At 36.9% G+C, this 20305-nt stretch overlaps 2 protein-coding genes across 7 annotated transcripts; both read right to left on the reverse strand.

Moving 5' to 3' along the window:
- Positions 1 to 2057: 2057 nt before the first annotated feature.
- LOC106926176 (dihydrofolate reductase) lies at positions 2058 to 6998 on the reverse strand. The gene is made up of 6 exons (XM_015000910.2): positions 6411 to 6998; positions 5605 to 5654; positions 5419 to 5524; positions 5158 to 5284; positions 3951 to 4066; positions 2058 to 2870 (listed from the first exon to the last, which is right to left on the reverse strand). Exons 1-6 carry the CDS (start codon positions 6515 to 6517, stop codon positions 2780 to 2782), a joined length of 597 nt encoding a protein of 198 aa, XP_014856396.2. The 5' UTR covers positions 6518 to 6998; the 3' UTR covers positions 2058 to 2779.
- Positions 6999 to 8320: 1322 nt separating this feature from the next.
- On the reverse strand, positions 8321 to 19769 carry cry1b (cryptochrome circadian regulator 1b). 6 transcript variants are annotated; one of them, XM_015000909.2, is made up of 12 exons: positions 19686 to 19769; positions 18711 to 18968; positions 15867 to 15975; positions 14953 to 15095; positions 14644 to 14828; positions 14128 to 14216; positions 12944 to 13084; positions 12509 to 12820; positions 11201 to 11352; positions 10702 to 10904; positions 9485 to 9613; positions 8321 to 9141 (listed from the first exon to the last, which is right to left on the reverse strand). In XM_015000909.2, exons 2-12 carry the CDS (start codon positions 18866 to 18868, stop codon positions 9056 to 9058), a joined length of 1707 nt encoding a protein of 568 aa, XP_014856395.2. In that variant the 5' UTR covers positions 18869 to 18968; positions 19686 to 19769; the 3' UTR covers positions 8321 to 9055. The 6 variants fall into 6 exon arrangements, with proteins under 6 accessions (XP_014856395.2, XP_087862502.1, XP_014856394.2 ...); XM_088006376.1 differs by having other exon boundaries at positions 18711 to 19091; positions 19686 to 19703; XM_015000908.2 differs by lacking the exon at positions 19686 to 19769 and adding an exon at positions 19437 to 19521.
- Between the last annotated feature and the right edge of the window lie 536 nt (positions 19770 to 20305).

Consider the following 20305-nt stretch of genomic DNA (forward strand, 5'->3'; position numbering starts at 1 on the left):
CATTGACAGACTCAGAGACGCCATTTTGTCCACGAGTGCCGAGCAAAGCAAAGTGATTGCATCTGCAAGTCTTAATAGTCATTTTTGAATGTGCTTGTATTTAGTGCACTCTGCGTTGAAAATATAGTGCAGATATGAAGCAGATAGGATGTGAAAAACATGCAAAAATGGAGCAAAATGCATTGCGTCCTGGAAATGTGTTGGGGGGGGAAAACAAATTTAGTGTAAAAATGGATGATGGCGCTGAACTTAAAGTGTCGGATGTGTTTTCGACACGCGTGACGTGTTTGTTGAGAACGCACTTTTAGGAGCACTGGACTGAGTAGTATTTCACATGATGAGCTTCAGCAGACATGCAGTTTCATTTGACTGCTAGCTACTTGCTGCTGCCGCTAGTCTGGAGGAACTCAGTGTGGGAGGGGAGAGATGGTATAAAGCAAAATTGACTTTTAGGAGCTTTACATCATGTCATAATGCTATTCCCTCATCAAAAACATACCAGGAGTGTTGCTTTGACAACCCTCACCATCCCCTTCCTTGAGACAGTGTCTTCAGTTAGAGGCTTCTTCAAATTCACTGTAATACAGACTGCTACAAGAGATATTTCCTGCCAACAGCCGTCACAAGCTACAACAACTCTTTGAAGAATTTGAATAAATGATTTACAACATTTAATTTGTCATTCTCATTAATAAATTATTTTTAATTTAATTTGATTATGCACTGTAAAAACATACATATACATATTTACAAAAGAAATTAGTTTTTGTTCTTTCTTTTATACATTTATGTTTAAAATGTCGAGCAAAGTGGAACTGAGGTCAAATTCCTCAAAAACATGAATAAAGCCAATTCTGATTCCATTCTTGTATCCAAAACACTTTTTGAATTTGAGTCTTTGCCACTGGTTGCCTTTGAAATCAAAACCAGCAGTCAGATTGATCATATCAAAACAAACAACAAACTTGGAAGAACGTATTGGACCTCTGTCACTGCTGAACGGTAAGTTTGTTTTCTTTAGTTTGGAGCAGAAAATACCTGGGAGTAGTTTTGTGTTTGATGTTTTCATGCTAAAAAATATGAATTGTCACGTAGCTGTACAATTACAGTTAAAACCAAAGTTGATTAAATGACTAATCACATTGAAGGGCGTACAGGGCCTGTAATCGATTTCTCTTTATCATCTGTTTTTGATTTTGATTTTCTTTTTCGGCCAAACTGGTTGTGAAATAAAATGTGTTCACTTTTCAAAAGAAAACAAGTCTATTTATAAATTTTCTGACAACATATTGTTCTTCCTGTCTCTGATTCTGTTGCTTTGTTGTGCTTCAACCAGAGCTGGAACACAAATGGAAGACATTGAAGCGGATGTCAAGAGCCACGAGAGCGGCTCAGCGACGAATTTACCAGAGGTGAGTCCTTTTGATTCGTTTGGACTCGAGTTCACACTGATGACGTAAACTGGTAGTTCAAGTTGGTTGAGAGAAAATACACACTTCTACAGACATCAACTCAGTGGAGAGCCAAAGCAGTTGTATCTGTAGTTTCAAAATGTACATGTTCTTTAGGAGCTCTTTGCATACATCTCTGCATATTGATCTGTAGTTTTTTTTTGTACTTATTTAAACACCATTTGTTAAATTGTTACATTTTCATCTCTTGCTTCAGTCTGAAGGAAATGTCCAGCTTACTATGATTTTAGTAGTGCGCAAATAGTTTTTCCTGCTGATTATCCTTTCACAAAGCTAGCCTCTGGCCTTTTTTCCCTCTCCTGGTTACTTTGAACAGTGGCGGATAAAATATTGAAAGTGTCTAGGTTTTATTTACTGAAATCAACTGAATGTCACCGTTGTTGTTTGAATTGACCGGATAATTCAGAGGTGTTGTGAGTTTGGCGAGTTTCACAAACTAGCTGGTTCATGACGAGGGTTGCTAGAGCAAAATGTCAAGCGTCTGCATTGAAAGGGCACACGGGTCTTCTATCCCAAGCAAATGTGCACTTTCTGTCCTCTCCGATGGCACCATCTAGTGGCTAAAAAGAGCAACTACTACGCGAATGTAAGGGAACATTTTATTCACAAGGAATTATTCACGTAGACATGCTGTAAATAGATTTTTAATTAATAGCATAACAACTGTTTGTGTCTGAAGAAACGATCTCAAAGAGGAATACACTGAGTGAAATAATAATAATAATAATAGAACATGTTCTATTCAAAATAAATTACAAATTGCAACATTTGCCCACATCTGTTTAAATCACATTTAACACAAGTTGAATTATGTGTGTAACTCCCCAAAGTGTCAATCAGTTAAGGGAAAAGACCTGCAGAGTGACACACATTTCCATCGTTGGTGCGGAGGATTTTATGGGAGGACAATACAAGGACCTAAAGAGTTAAAAGTTGACAGCTCTGGCCAAGAGGATGAACTTTTTAATACCAGAGTCTATCCAAACAAGAAGACTACAAATCTATGGAAAAATGGTTTTATTCAATTGTAAAATACTGATTGATTCCATAGGCAAATTAAGTGTTGTAACTCATTTCATTAATTAATTGTATGTACTTTATGCAGTATTAAAATACAGTATTAAATTGCACAAATTTACTGTGCAGTGTGTGATGAAAGTTATCTTCTTTTCAATTCAATGTATATTATCTGCTGTCCTAAAACTCCACAGTTTGGTCAGGACATGATTCACCAAGGAGTGTAAAGATAAGTTTGTTAAAAACATTTTCTGCTTCTATTTTTGTAATTATTTCAATTGTTTTTCCATCTACATGGTATCATCCGTCTTCTTCTTGAAAACTTGGCATTTGAACCTGATCCCATTCTCCTCTTGAATTTCAATCGGCACATCTGGAAATCTTAGTTGGAAACAAAAGAAAAACAAGTGAGTCAGGGACAAAAATTAACACACACACACACACACACCCACACACACACATATATATATATATATATATATATATATATATATATATATATATATATATATATATATATATATATATATATATATATATATGCTTACATATTGTAAAAACTTAAAAAGAAGACCTGTATGAAAACATAAAACATTAAATGCAGATTACGATCCTTGTACAAGGTTGTGAAAACGTTCCAGAGTAAATATAAAAAGAGGATTTGAAATGATCATTGTTTTTAGGAGAGTTGTCCAAGCCAACCTGACCATAATTGAAAAATTATCCATGACCCATCCAACTGCCAAAGTCCATTTCTGAATGGGTAAAAAACACAAAATGAATGTTTCTGAAGTGGTCTAGAAACAGATCCTGTTTGGGTTGCAGAGGGTCGATATTAAAAAGACCTTCCATGCTTGAAACTCTGAAATAGGACTATTCTTTAAAGGAGAGTAACCCAGCATGATACCAAAGCAATGTAAAGGACTTAGAGTCAATTATAAAAAAGCATTTAATGGCAGTTGTTGCTGCCAATCAGATATTAGACAATACAAGTTATTAGATTTAGAGGGCACCTTTTAGAATTTGACCAGGTTGGTTTAGATGTGTTGTGATGAACATTTGTTTGATAATCTGAAACATCTCAGTGTGTCACAAAATCAAAAACAAAACACAACTGTTAGGGAGCTAATTAATTTTCACGGAATTAAGTTTATGATTTGAATTTAGTGATAATTTACTATTTCTTAACACAGGAACAAAATCTAACTTTGATGGACACATTGTTATTAATTTGCAATTCAGATTTCTTCTATTCACAGCGGCAAAGCTCTGGTTTGGGTCAGCAAATCCTTTTAAGCTTCACTGACAATATTGCTGACTCTTGCTTTCCATTTCTCTGCCACGGGACAAATAGCTCTGTCACTAAACAGCTTAAAAGCAGGCAGGTTTCAAATGCATCGCTCCAGTTTTCAGAAAAGAAAAACAGATGCTCATCAGTTTCAGAATGAGACGAAAACTTACGTTTCCTGTAATTTAAATGATTCTCTGTCAAAATCAGGAAAGAACACATCACAGTCAAAGTCGGCCATGACATCGGTCAGGTAAAGAAGGTCACACCACGGGTGCTTCAATGCATCCTGGTAGGGCAGAGCAGACCGCAGAAAATACAGTTACACTTCAAATATTAATCCGACATACATCACTGAGACTTCGGATTATTAGCTCTGAAATGGTTCAAATTACTTAAACTAATATTTAATATAAGTCCACACCTTGTTGATTTAAAAACCATTGCAAAACACACAAACTTTAGGGATGGATAGATGGAAAACAAAAATTATGGTCTGTTTATGTACCTTGCTGCTCTGAGAGTAAGCTTCAATTTTACCCTAAACAACAGAATAATGCACTTGTTGTTCTGCCTGTCTGCTAATGTTCTGCTAAGTCCATTCTCTAAATCACAGTTTCTGTCCTTATTCTAGTTGATTAGAAAAGGAATTTTGGCAAAGCCGGGATTTATACGCAACCGGATAAATAATTCAACCATTTACAACAAGAGGGAATTTCTAACAATAGGAGGCCAAAAAAGGGAGAAAAGAAAGTCAGATAAGCACATTGTTGAAAAAAATTCAGCTTAACACGTGCCTAATTTTCACTACTTGCTAAAGCATCAGCAATGCAACTCAAATATCTTCTAAAACCAACAGGAAAAGCCTCATGCAAGTTAATTATTGTAATTAAACCCTTTTCAATCAATTCCTTTTTGCTTAGAACTATGCTAGGACATTGCAAATGTGCAAATGCTAAACACTTGAGCGCTACAAGGTGTAGGTGCATCATTCTGCCACTAGATGGTACCACATATTATTCGAAGTATTTTATTTGCACTGTATTTAGCATATTGTCGATCATAATTCGGAGAACTACCACAGTTCACTATACTAACATCAAAATGATGAAACTTTGAGGCCATTCTGGAGACATCATTGAGTTGCTATACTGAAAACAGAAGAAAATTTGTGTTGTTTATTTCTATTATATGTTATTTTATTTTAATCTTCAGTTTTCCAACCTTGTTTCAAATATAAATATAAAACCTTACTGAAACTAACTATACTTAGTTGCAGTTGTGTTGATTCTGAGCCCGTTTGAATAAAAAAATATACCAAATTATGTTAAAGTATCTTAAAAATGTTCGGTTGTTAAAATATCGACCAGGTTGATTCACCTCATAGACCTGCGTCCCACCAAGAATCCAGACGGTCTCTATTATGCCAGACAGGGGGGGCTGAGCAGCCAGGCGGACAGCGCTCTCAAAGTCTTGACACAAGAAGTGGGCATGATCTGGGACAGAGCTGTGAGGAAAATGAATTCGCAGAAATAAGGAAAAGAAGAAAAAAAAAGAGTAACCTGTTTATGAAAATCAGGAGTTTTTGCTAAAGCTCATATATCTACATATAACTGGAGGATTTTGTGGAACAATACCCACCTCAATGTTTTACTGAGCACTACATGCAGCGAATTGGCCAGTGGAAATATATTTTCGGGATGGGAATTCCAGCAGAGTCGCCCCCAAATCAGCAAATTCATGTTACCTGCAGAATAACAGAATATGACCTAAAAATGTGTTCAAGCTGGAGCCTTAAAACAGTTTTCTTGAAGTAACGAGCACTACCTGGTCGCGACACTCTTGTGATGGTGTTCAAAAAGTACTGGAATTCAGATCTGTGGATATCATAGTTTCCACATTTAGTCCAGAAACATTTAGTTTTTGCTCACTGATTCCACATACTGATGTTTTTGCACATGCAGAAAATATGGTGGAAAAGAAAACATTAGCAGCTCCACTTCCATCCCACACAGGACACCCAGTTTAACAGCTGTACAGGGTTGCTCATAACATACTCTATGTGATGCAAATTAAAGTACAATATGTTAGCATCAGCGTGCACACTGATAATTCTTAGAGAGCTTTGAAGCCAATCTACTACTGCCATCTGTGAGTGACTGCACAGTTCTTTTTTAATTATCCACAATTTTCTACCATTTCTTTAATTTTACTGCTATTCTAAAGTTCATTGATCAGTCTATAACTTATTCATTGGCTGTGTGAAGGTGATTAATACCAAAGCGACTTCACCACAGAGCTTAACTAATGCCACACTCGTGATTAGGGTTAAATATCAGATTACTGCATTTCCTTTGGTGAAATTTTGGAATACTGTTAAAAAAATATAAAGGATAATCCTGGTAAAATTAATTAAACCTCAACAAATGAACAAAGGAACTTTTAAGTAACTGTTACGCTTCGATAAAACTCCTACTAATGATTATTAAAACAATACATGCCTTTTTACGTAGAAAAACAGTAAGAGCATCGTTTTCGTCATTTTTATTCTACAGCATTAAAAAGTCAAAAGTCGAGCAGCCTTGAGTACATAGCACGATATGGATGCAGCTGTGTTATGCTGCTATTCTTACGGTAAACTCCAGGGCAGCGTCCCGTCTTTCCCCATCCCCATGTTGTTGCATGTCGCCGCTATGAGGCGAACGGGTTTCTTCTGCACTTTTTCCCGATCCTTCTCCATCTCCAGCAACCGGCAGTGTAGAAAATCTCAAGCAGGAAGCAGCGCAGGTCGGCGGTCTGCAACAAGAAGCTGCATGTGTGTGAGCGAACATTTTATTGAATTTGCAGTGAGCTGTCCCCGCCCACCGACCGGCTGCTGCCATTGGACACGGTGCAGCTTTTCCTCGTTTTTTTTTGTTTTTTTTTGTCACAAAACCGTGACCGAGTGAGTCGCTGGCAAAGATTACATAAGAATGATCAAATGTGATGTATCTTAATGTAGTGCTTACAAAGATTAGAGTTGTGATATGTATTTGAAGCGCAAGTCGTAATCAAACAATTTTGCAATGTTTGCCTATTCACGCAATTGGGACAACGTGCATAGCAGCAGTTTGGTTTAGACCTGGTTGATAAAAATGACTTGAAAATGAAAATGACTTGCATGTGGTTTTCCTTACGTGATGGTTTCTGTTTTGACTGAAGCCGAGAGAGAGAAAAAAAACACTTGCACATAAAGCGGCCTATTCCTTTAACTCTCTCTGATTTCTCTCTCATATTTGAACAAGAAAAAAATTGAATAGGTTCAACACAGACGTTTTCTGTCATTTAGCTTACAGTTATTACCATGATCGACATAAATGTGACATTTCGCAGCTGCTTTGGCCAAATGATGAGCTTTTCTCGAAGTACCAACTGGTTTGGTGTAAAATGACAACAACAAAAATGAAGCACCGCATGTTTGTTGAGTGTGGTGAGCGTATGTGGTGCTGCAGGGTTATTTCTTATCTAAAGGTCTTGGGAAATTTGCTAAAGTGCACGGGTGGATCCTTTGACACCCAAAAAATTTGGAATGACAATGAAGTTCACTTTACCAGTAAACATAAAATACAGCCCTCAGTAAAAGTTCTGGCTTATGTAGAGAAAGGAATGTGCAGTCAAAGATCTTTTTGTGCATGTTCCAACTTCGTTATAATGGCATAGGAGAAGTCTGAATGCTGAACACGGACATGCCCAAGTATTGCCAGTAATTTTATTAATTTATTTGTTTTTTTTTTTTTTGGGGGGGGGGGGGTTGAATAAATGTACTGTACTGCAAAGTTGGATTTTTCTAGTTTTCAGTGTGTGATAATGCTACTGCATAAAAAAAAAAAAAAAAAGTCTTGTTAGGATTTCTACACATCGGTACCATGAATGCCAATTAAGGTCTTTTCATCTTTACTACTCAAACATTTAGAGGCACGTCAGTTGGTTTGTTGGCATTGTGTTCAATACAGAATGGACTAAAGATTGGGCATTATTTATAAGATTGGTACAGTATTTTTAGGTCCCTATTCTCCAGTGATGTTCTTCAAGAGCCAGAGTCCTGCAACTTTTAGATATGTTAATTCTCGTGATCTTTTCTTGAAAAAGGAAAACTTATAAAAACAAAAAGTGAAAAACTTTTCTACATGAAAAAATGTCTAAGTTTTCATGCAATTAATTCTCGGATTATAAAATGAGTTAAAGAAACTGAAATCAGGATTTTGGGATGTTAAATGATTTATTTAAAATTATTCTTTACTGTATACTTTTTGGGTATGCTTCCAGTAGAATTGCATACTCTTCAGTGGAGCTCCAATCTGACCAGTCGCTGCAGGAAATGCAGACGTGTTTGAATGACTTCAGCTGCATTTCATTTTGCTAGAAGGCCTGACTTGCTGTTTTATGGAGTATTTTCAATTCTAAAATGCCACCAACAACCATTGCATTTCAATATCAGGTTACTGCATTTCCTTTGGTGAACAGAAAAATGGAAGCTTTATCCCACAAAATCCAAATGCAAAACTTTATCATTTTTTGTCTTTTATTGTCATGTCAAAACATTCAGAAAATTGCCGTTATTTATACAAAACACATTTACGATCACTGAGGTGACAAAAGAATATATATTTAAATTATAATCTTTACATTTCAGTACCTTTGTTCACAGACCACAGCCAAATATACAAAAACAGAAAATCACTTCCAAATATTTACAAAATGATTAATATTGACTGGCTTCTACTAAGACTATTAGCTTAGAAAACAAATCTCAACTTTTGTGGAATGAAAACTCCAAATTGTTCATTGTTGTGCTGAAACAACAGGCATTTTATTTGTGTATATGAATTTAAGAAAATTCTTTACTCTTCCATCAAAATGCTAAATTATGTGAGGAAATATTATTGTTTAGCAGGTTCATCATGCTCGCAGTTACACACTGCAGTGGAAGACAACAGGCTGCTTCATGTCATTTTTGCATGGTTTGGTCTGATATATTACAGTTTTATGACTTTGTACCTGAGAGGTAAACCAGCTCCCATCCTGCGACTAACACATGTTAACAGGCAATATCTGAAATGCAAGCAACTCATAATTCATTTAATGTCTACAACTTCCTGCATAAAAGAAATACTGAATGGTACCAGCAGATTAACGGTCTCATCTCCATCGTCATTAGGCGGGAGTTAGTTGTTGCTACCGGAGGACATGGAACAGAAACCATGTGACGGATTATTAATATCCATTATTAATATCCAAGCTATTTGCTGTGCTTCCAGGATTTGAAGCTGCATTCAGGTTCCGCCTCTTCATGACGGCGTTTCTGCGAGGACTGTCTCCTTCCAACTATCAAATATGACACAGGAGAGACATTGACAAGATTTCAGACACATTAGCAAGCAGCTTTCATTGATGAGTGACAAAAAATGCTGTTACAGCCTATTATAGTGCTGAGGATATATTACATGTTCTCCTCAGAGTATTAGTGATGCTCCATAATAATTCATTGTATTCCTCTTCCACTTGTAAACAACTTAGAGCAGCTCTGCAGGCCACATTTCAGACGCTGGGTATCACGCTCAAGTCTCATGAGAAGCAATTTTAGTCTTGAATAACATGATTCTTCTGTAAAAATCTTAGCGTACTGAGAATAATGCGCAACTTAATTGTATTCTTAAAGTTGCCGTACCTGTTTGAGATGTTCCCTCCTGCACCAGGGGGCTTTCAAAGGACCCTGCAGCAGAGTAAGCGTCGACTCCTCCAATGTTGCTACCATTTACGCCATTGTTGGGATTTGCTGGAACAGTTGCAAGTAGCCCTGAAACATAAGCAGCATTTCATGCTTATTCATCGTGTACCTCTAGATTAAAATTGGTAGCCTCCTACATGGGGATTAAATTGTTCAATCATGCTGCCATCCGATATGCACAGAGACTTGGATACAAGACTTCAGCAATTACTCACATTAAGTATAAAAACAGTGGTAAAGTGAACAACGTGTTTATGTGTTTCATGCTTTACTACCAGCAGTAAAACAAATTTCCTTTCAGAATACTGATAGTTTGCCTTGGAAAAGTATTCATGGCCCTGGAACTATTTCACATTTGTCACAGTACAACCAGAAAATCAAGTGCCAACTTTGCATGATTTTGTAAATTATGATAATTCAATGCAAAGTTGGCATTTTTAATGGACTTTCAACGCAACTTTTACAGCAACTTTGCATTAAGTGTCATTATTTACCGAATGACACTTCATGACAACTGTCATAAACATTCATAAAGACTTCTTCATGTTCATGACAGGTGTTATGTCATGATAGTGTCATGTCAGTCTTATGCACACCCCTTCAAATAAAGTGTTACCGCTTTCCTGATAAAGTGAGTTAAATGGGTGAGTAGTAAAGTGACAAAACGTAAATAGAGGTTATATTTTGAAAGGGGCTGTACTTATAAACTTACTTATTTTCTTCCCCATAAATATTTTGTTTGTTTTATCTGTATGAAAACTTACAACTTTCATAAGAGAGGAGAAGACAGCAGCAGATTGTACTGTGAGAAATGTTAGAAGAATACAGCTACACCTTAAAAGTAGTAGAACAGATGAAGTTGTCAATGAGTGGGAACATGTCTGGACCTGTTTTACTGCTCTAGAGTTTGGGTCAGAGGAAAGAAACAAGATCTACTAGGTTATGTGACGATGTGACTTAGTGTCTAAGACAGACTGACTGCTTGTGTCAGAGCAGGACAACTTTTCACGGTCGATGTAGGAATAAATTGAAGATCTGTCTCATTCTTTTTTCTAGATTTAAGTGGTTCTTACAGCTGCCTTCAACTTTGCCATTCATTACATCTAATATTAATCTACAGTGTGCTTGAAGATTTAACAATCATTAAGCTCATTTACCCAGTCCTTTGTAGCAGGAGAGCTGCTGGTAAATCTGCTTCATCCTCTCGATGTTGACGCGGCTGGCCTCAGCGTGGTTCACCATGGGTCTGGGGTAGTTGGTTCCTATGATACACTTAGCTGCCTTTTGCACATCCTCCGGGGCATTCCAAGGGTCATAGATGTATTTTGCAGGAAAACCCCTCAACACAGGCAAGTAACGACTGAAAAAAAAAAAAAAGGAAGATGTGCAAAATGAAACACAGGGACAAAGCACCCTTTGTTTTCACTGTATTAAGGAGCACTTTGTCATAGGCACAGTGAAGATACAAGATGCACTTGCTATTTTTGCAATTTTCTGAAACCATCTGACATTCCTTCCCCCCCATGTGAGAGTTTAGAAAAGCACAAGTTAACCATGAGATTTTGGTTTCCCAGTTTAATCTCTGTGGGAAGCACAAAACAAACACCCTAATCTTAAGACAAATGTTTTTATATTCACGTGAAAGCAGTGACTGACCGTATGTAGTCGCCACTGGGGTCAGTGCGTCGACCAAATCCCACGGGACAGTAGCAGTGGAAAAACTGCTGGAAAAATGAACTGCAGGAAAGCCACATCCAGCTGCCGGCGTTTACACTCCAGTCTGCATCGAGTAGCAACTCCTCAAAGACCTGCGAACAAATAACAACACTGTACTACTTCCATTTATTCCAATGTTTATTCAAATGACTCAACTGGGAAGTTAATTGTGACGCATTCTGTCACAAGTTTACATTCACTTAATCTCATGACTTTGGAATTTGATGTTTTTTTCAGGATGAAAAACAGCAACAACTTCACTGAAATCTAAAATCAGGAATTATATTCAGATATGTGAATTTATGAGGGCTTTTCCTCACATCTACACATTCATATACAAACAAATATTTTATTAACAGTCTTTCATGAACAAGCTGTGGCTGAATGAATGACAAATTACTGGCGCAGAACTGGTGCAGTTTATTCAAATCGGTCGGTTTCCTTGACAGACTTTGCTTTTAAAAATATTTCCCAAGTGTTCAGTACAGCTGAAGTCAGGACCGTTCCAGAAGCTTATCCTGGTTTATCTATTTCAAAACCATCTTCGCTGTGTGTTTGGGATCACAGCCCTGTCAAAACACCCCACTGTGTTCATCCTTCACCTGAGCCATATAGACGGATTGCAGCAGACAGAGGGAAACGACTGCAACATCAGTGCCACTGACTACAGGAGAAGAAGTTCCATGTTCCCATGGACTAAGAGACCATGCACTTACTTTTACCATGCAAAAGTAAGTGCATGGTCCAAAAACACATGAAACCTAAACTGAATGTTGCTGCTGCAAACAGAGAGGAAAAATGCCTCTCTGTTTAAACCAAAGAACAATATGCAAGTGCCAAAAAAGTAAGTACCAGCATCATGTGAGAGGCTTATTTGTTGCCTGTGATTTTTGTACAAAATCTGAAAACAACAAAGGAAGAGTCTTCAGCTTCATTTGAAAGCTGCTGCTAATGAATGAAGATTAGACACAAAATAAAACATTCAAGCAGGGAAAAATGATTCCAAATCTACATCAAAGGACTAAGCAGTATAACATTAAGCTTCTGGAAAGCCCTGAACTTAATGCAAAACCTTTGTGGGTAATGCTCTGATGTTGTGTTGGTGCCAGAAACCAACCAGCTTAAACATATTTCCTCATATTTGAGGAAATATTTCCTCATATTTGAGGAAATATTTCCTCATTTGAACCAGATCTTGGTTCAAATGAGGAAGGAAGTGGATTTTTTGTTTCTCCTCGTTATTCTTACTTTCATGCCTTCTTCCCAGCTGATCCAGAGGTCTCCCCTTGTGAGGAAACAGGCCACAGCGTGCCGGGCCAAATGATGGATCCAGCCCTCCTGTCTCAGCTGGGTCATTATAGCGTCAATCCATGGATAACCTGTTCGTCCCTCTGCCCACTTGGCCAGTGCTTCCGGGTTTCGGTCCCAGGGTATTTGAAGACACACAGGGTTTCCCTCCATCTTATCAAAGCAGGGGTTGATGGTGGCCGTTGTGTAGAAGAATTCCCTCCATAAGAGCTGGCCATAAAGGGACAGAGGTGGCGTGCTGTTCTTCTTCACCTGATAAATTAAGAAACAAGCCTGTTATTTGTTATAATGGCGCATTTTCAGTTATTACAGAATATACGTTTAGCTACCGTATATTGCAAAGAAATGTTTTTCATCTGTCAGGATCATTTCTACCTTTTTGTAAAGATCTGTGAGTTTGAAGTAGAAGAGCCGACAGGAGAGACATCCAAAGCGCAGATACGGGCTGAGGCCAGTAGGAGCGGCCAACAGGGAGTTGGAGTTCATTCGAGGACGCTCAAAGTTTGCCACCCACGCCTGCAAAAACATGTAAAAAATATTATTATTGCTTTTAGCAACATTTTTATAGCTGACTGCAAAAGAAACAGAACTGACAAGAATAACTTACTTATAAAATTGTTTCAAGTCATTTTTAAATCAAAAAGAGTTTTTAAAGATTATTGTGCAATGCCTTACGGACGCATTAATCTGTGACGTTTTTATTTAGCAGCTTTCTGCCACAATAAAAACCCGACAGGAAGGGAAAAAGCACAGATAGCCAAGTTTCTAGCTGTTTCTGGTGAAAATGTTGATTTAAGCATTTGGAAAGCATCATTGAAAACTTAAGAGTTTTGTTAATTTCAAGGAAGAAACAAACATTTGAAATAAAAAATGATAGTTATTAATTGATGCTAGTCAAAACTGGAGGCTTAATTAGAAATAAAAATGCTCTGAAAGAAGACCTTTCAGTCAGTAAAAGCCGTTATTTGTTACAACTGTAAATTCACTTCTACCAGCATCCATAAGCCTTTCGTTATTCATCTGAGAAATTCCTCTACTCAGTCTACATTTTCTGATACCCTTTACTGATTTAAAATTGTTCAAAAACTTGAATTTGAGCTTCAAATTATATGTGGTGAAAAAGTAAGTTTCACAATCAGCAATAACTTTTAAAATATTGCTGACTGTGGATTATTTTTTATGCACACCCATCATGCCCAGATGATAATTGACAGTTATAATTTGTTAAGTTTTAGAACAGGGGTCAGTTGTATACTTTAAAAAACACCAAAAAAGGCTGTTAATTTTATACAACTACACGTCATTAAGGTAATGAAGAACCGGAGTATTAAAAACAAAGCCCCTAACCTTCTGCTGTCCTCTCTGAACAGAATGCATATGTTGAAAGTAGTAGTAAAATTATCTCTTCATATCAACATGTTTACAGCCAAAAACTAAATTAAAATCATGAATTAATTGACTATTCAAACACTAGATTGTGAAAGAAGCTATTTTCCCATATGAGTTCAATGATTACATGTATTTCATCGGGTCAGTACTTTAAAAAGGTACATTTTTACCTTCCTCTCCAGATGTCGCTCTAACCTCATGAGGGCTTCTGTTTCTCCGCCTGGCCAGACTGCAGTGCTGAGGCCCTCTGTCTCAAAACCTACCAGAGGAAAAGGGTTGTTAGTTCATGGCTTTCAGAAACGAAGTGGATCAATTAGATTTGGATACCTAGTTGCAACATTCTGGGTTATTTTAGGTTAACCAACCAATAATATTCATTGATCTTGAGAATAGAAAAACTAATACTGTAATGAAACGAGTATTAACAGTTGTGGTTTAAAGCAAAGAGGGAGGTTTGCTAAAAAGCTTTACAATTTCATTAATAACAAAGAAATGTGTCAAAATTAAAATTCTGCAGCGGGGTTTATGTATTAGGCATGAAAAATAAAATAGTATTTCTTCCTCTAAACATAGTTTAGCGTAACGGACGAACCGGGAAATACATTTATCACCATTCCAGGTCGAAACAAATAGGTGGCGGAGCCTATAAACACATTTCACAAAGTTAAAACGAAGAAGCAGCTCACCAAGCTCTTCAAGGGATGGAACTCCAAACTTGTCATCATGATCATGAGCAATTGGAGTGGTGCAGCTTTTTATTACTTCTGATGTGATTGTCTCTGCAGGCAGCTCCACAGAATCCATTCGGTTAATTATAGCCTGGAAGCGCTTATATGTAAGTGGAGGCTGACCACCATTGAGTTCTATAATCCTTTAAGAGACAAAAAAGCTGTTTTAAGGAAGCCCTTACATGCAAACATAGTATGAAAACAACAGCTTTAAATAGGTTGATTGCCACAGGAAATTATCCCAACAAATAATCCAGACTAACTCACTTGTCCAGGTTATAGAGAGTGTGTGAAATCCGGACAGTGACCTCCACGCCGGCCTCACTGGCTAGTTTCTGGATGGCAGCGTCACGTTCCTTTCCAAATGGCTCAGAGTCATATTCATAGGATAACCGCGTAATATTCCATTCCTAGGAAACAAATGATTACACAAAGACTGAGAAACACAATACTGGAGTGTGTTTAAACACAATTAGTTGTTTTATTTAACATCATAAATTTGTCCAAACCGGCATGAATGTGCAAACACCAAAATCTGATTGTCAATACAGAATTCTGTCAATATTTGGTTTATAAAAGGATATGAAAAAACTTAGATATCATCACAGATCCATCTTTTATTAAAACAGATGAGTAGAATAATCAACACAATCACTAACAGGGCAGCACACAATTTAAAACTATCCAAATGAAAATGTTTTTGACTTGCTGGAAAATGTAATCAGTTCATTTTTTTTGCATGAAAAAAAGTATCTGATTTATAGACTTCTTATAATTGTTTACTTGATTTACCCCGTAATGCTGCCTCTATTGTCCTTGTACTGATATGTTAGATGTTTTAATTAATGGGTTCTTGAATCACTTTTAACAACCACGATACTGTAGAATTATACTGCTAAAGTTTGTATTTTCATATACTTTTATTGAAGCTTGAGTGAACTTGATCTAATGTTGTATTTTATCAGTTTTGACTCATTAGTTGTTATGTTAGCTTATTTAATGCACCAGGTGGAGGACAGAACTCCAAATAATGCATTAAGCTCTAGATGCATATAGAAAGTTAAACTTAATTCAATTTCACCATTTTTTTTTAACCTCATGGTTTTACTTTTTCGAAAAAACACATCAGTTAATTCTCATTTTCACCTAGATTAACAAAAACTCGGAAGTAATTTTCATACCCTGAAAAGGCGAGGGAAGACATCTGTGGGTTGGCCTCTGATCACAAACAAGCGGGAGTTAATTTTGCGCAGGCTTGCATCCAAATCCTCTAAACAATGCAGCAAAAACCTGAGAAGACAGAAGGACAGACGTTACCAAATGACTTATATTTCATGCTCACAGATACACAGAATGCAATCACAAGATCAGTACTGACAAGCATAGTTGATCTGAACGAACTCTTTAGAGGTTAGATACACCACGCAATTCAGCAGACATTTATTTTTATGACTGTCATGTGGGACCATGTTAGGGAAAAACAACCGAAGGCCCTGAATTATAGGAGACTTTAACTGCTTCAATGAGAACCTCTGAAATTATGGTTGACAAGTTAGTTTAAAAAGTAAACCACATAAAAACATCAAATACTGCTGAGCTGCTCAAGACTAATCTGAAGATATTCATTATGATGAAAACCAAAATAAATCTATACTGTTTGTTCCTGCTTTAAAAAAAAACTATTGTCAAGATTGAAAGAGTCCTTAATCTTTAAATATAAAAATGGTGAAAGCAGACTCAAGTGTTTTTGTATATTTTAATTGTTTATCTGATTCGATATAGAGCCAAAAGATGAAAACACATTTTATGGAGCTTCTTCCCATAATTTCTCCACTTAGAAAGTTCTAATTTTCTTACATACATGGCATAAAACTTGGATCTGAAAGGCTTTATATTAAATACATTTCTCAGAAGTTTTATTTATGCACTCTCATATTAGCCTGTGGCTAAAAATAAGAACACATGTTAACTAACCGTGGCATACCCAGAGAATGATTCAGCACAAAAATTATGGATCAATATTAATGTTCTTAAGTTAAAGAAAAAATGCCAAAAAAACCCACTTTATCCACTCATATTTCTTAAATTAGAATACTATTGAAAAGTGTATTTATTTGACTTACTGATTTCATTAAACAATATAGATTAACTGCAAACAAATTAACTTGTTACAGTGACTCAAACACAAGCATTAATGAACAGAACATTATGGGGAAATATGTAATATGTGGAATTATGGAAACAAAAATGAAGTGTACAGGAAGAAATACGGTAATGTGGAGAGCTCCTTGGTGAATAAAAGCGTGTAATTGTAGGCTAAAGCTATGACAAATGAGGTAGTGAGTGTGTCAGCACACTGACACTGTTTCTGAGTCTTTCATATAAACTGAACAGCTAAGAAAGAGAACTAGCAATACGGTGATCAGGCCGGCAACTCATTGCCTGGAGCCTTAACCAAGACATGAATGGTCTACACTGTTTGTGCCCAGATAACATTAGTCCAAATGAAATCAGAGTTCAAAAAGTAATTTGGGCTGAAACAGCACATGGCTTCTACTAAATACCACATAGTACCAGATTAACTGCGGAAAATCTACAATTTCCATGCGGAACATGATGTATCAAAGATATCATTTATTTACTAACCAGTGTAAATACAAATAAGATGAATGATTAAATTGCAAGTGGGTTCACCTAGGAATCTTTAAATTTTTCCACTTGTGTTTATTAATGACATAGACGATGGTGATTTCCTCCAAATCAGCTGGAATCAACAATCAGCTTCTTGTTCTGGTTTTGAGATGCAAGCTGTTCTCTGGTTGATCCCCTCCAAGTAGGCTGACTCACTGCAGTGGATAACACCATTAATAGTGTCATCAGCAAATCTGATCATCGTGCGTGTACTGTGATTCTGCACAGTTATCAGTCTACAGATGTATACTCTATCAATAAATGCAAAAGACTAAACCCAGGGAGACTAGCAACTAATGTATGGGTGGTGAAGTATCCATTTTCTGGTTCAAACAAAACTCGGTCTACAAAAGAAATTCACTTGGATAGTCTGAAAGTAGTGTTTCTCAATAATATGAAAGAGCATGAGATGATGAACTAACTTATGATTATAAATGAAAAATGTGGATTTCTAAAAATGGCAGATTATAAATGTTATTTTGTGCATAGCACCGAGATTTGGGGAAACATTTTTATAATCACATAATAAAAAAAGTCAAACACATTATCTACAGTTCTGAAGTAACTAAAATACAAATGTTTGATTGTGATGAATACCAGGTTAGTAAGTATTTCAGCATAGCAGCTTAACAACCCGTTGGGATCCTTCTTCTGTGAGAAGTGCCGCTGAACAAATAGTGTAGGATAAGCATCTAAATTTCAAAGTGTTTTTAAATAGTCAGTCAAACAGGAGATCATCACTACCTCTTATTAGGAGTATAATAATTAATATTTGACAGTACTATACTGATTCCATAAAATTCAGATTTTAAATCTGATACTTTAAGTCGTGTTAAACTGTTGCCTTTTCGCATTTCTGAACCCAAGTGACCAAACACTTGTTTTTGGCAGTTTATGCAGCACCCTACTTTTTGGCTTTCTTAAATATTATATGTGATGACACAGGGTAGACTAAGAGACAGCAAATGAGAAACAAAGTCATGTAAACATTTTCTTATTCTTAGTTACATGCATGGTATTATGGTCTCTATTGAAACTTTGAATTAAAGTTAATGATTCATAAGATATTTATTCTCCATCCGTCCATCTATTTTTTATACCTGCCTAATCCTTGCAGGGCTGGTCTTCATAGCAGTCATGGGGATTGTTTTCTTTGGATGGAGGAAGGATACCAGAGAAAACTCATACATGCAAACCCCACAGAGAAAGTCTTCAGCTGGGCAAAAGTAATTTCGTAGCATCTAATTCATACCCTTTAGTTGAAGTTGGTCCACAACTCTCCAAGGAGGCGTTCAGATAAATATCTTTATGACCCCTTCTGTCCAATCTCTTACCTCCATCTATTGATGCCCACACTAGAGGAACCAGCGAACCATGGGTCCAGGATGTAGATGCATCGCAGGGTGTCTGTACCCCGGATAGAGTCCCTCAGAGCCGGGTTGTCGTGCAGCCGTAGTCCCTTCCTAAACCAATGGATGGTGTTGACTCCCATGCTGTCTGAATTCTTTAGCGCAGCGTTGAAAATAAAGAGGGTGGTCCTTCCAGTGGCAAAACAAAAACAAACCAAAGAGGGTGTCCGTTCACGTTTTTCTCTGTCAGTAGACAAAAATTAAAGATGGAGTTTTCAACCTGCTCCGCAGTTTTTAGTACGTTTGTCCAGTTTAACCTTGCTCCATGGCTTTATCCACCGAGTTGGGTTTGCTGAGCAGCTCTGGCTGCATGTGTAGACGGCAGATAAACCCCGAAACACAGTGAAAACACACACAAATCTAATCAAGCTCAGTTGTTATAATCAAATGGAAACATTTACAAAAAAATAAGCTTAAAATTAAACTATTTCAAGCTAGTAGCAACAATTAAAGAAAAAGCGAGTGTAGAAATACGACACCTTCAGACGGTTCAAACGCACGTTGCTAACACGCAAAAAAACTTCAAAACGTCCAAATGTTTACGGTTTATAGCTAGCTCTATAATTAATGTAGGCAAATTTGACAAATATTTTAAAATACGAACACAACTAAAGCTGTAAATATATACTACGCGTATTAACAACTACCTACAAGATGTCTCTTCTGTGTCAACATCTCCACCCACATGCACACGGAGGAAGAAACTACGCGCCCTGATTGGTCAGAACTGGAAGTTATATAAGACTTTCTCCGTCACGTTTCCGTAATGTGCTTTACAACCGTCGATTTCATGGCGTTTTTTGTTAAACTGCATTTGTTAAACATCAGATTTAATGTCTAAATACAACATAGTTTGTGTAGAAGCGTCTTTTTGTAATGTAAAACCTTGAAATAACTTACAGAAACGTACTTTACACGCAACAAATCAGAGGCCTTAGTTGCAGTTATATAGCTATGCAGAAGTACCCGGATGGTCACACGCGACACGGCGAGGCTCATTCTAGTTGGTGCGTTTGATTTAGCATAGCGGTCGCAGGGGTGAAACAGGAACAGTACGTTCGTTCGGTCATGGCCAGCCCCGCCCATCCAGAGGAGCGATAATCTCAAACCAATGTAAACCACGTTAAATTACATAAAACTGTCAGCTGTGTCATGGATTCTACTGAAGGCGTGTAACACGGGAGCATTTGTTTTTATTACAGAAAGAAATGTTCTAGTAAGTAATTTAAAAGAATTCTGAAACGTAATTATTTGAACACCAGAACAGAGGACACGTTTGGTATGAACCAAACACCATTCCACAAGAAAAACCTCATGCCAAATGCAAAGCTTAGAGTTGGAAGTGTGTTGCTTTGGGGATAATTTGCTGCAGGAAAATATTAGATAAGTAGGTTCTTTGCATCTAACCAAAGTTTCTTCAACCTCAATTATTCAGGGGTGGAATGTCATGACATTTCACTCAGAATACACATTTTTGTTGACACAATTTGTTTACTGTGTAAAACAACACTGCTCTTCAG

The sequence above is a fragment of the Poecilia mexicana genome, unplaced genomic scaffold, assembly GCF_051168715.1.
Source record: "Poecilia mexicana isolate PSO_F unplaced genomic scaffold, ASM5116871v1 scaffold_6, whole genome shotgun sequence".
NCBI classification, from domain to species: Eukaryota; Metazoa; Chordata; class Actinopteri; order Cyprinodontiformes; family Poeciliidae; genus Poecilia; species Poecilia mexicana.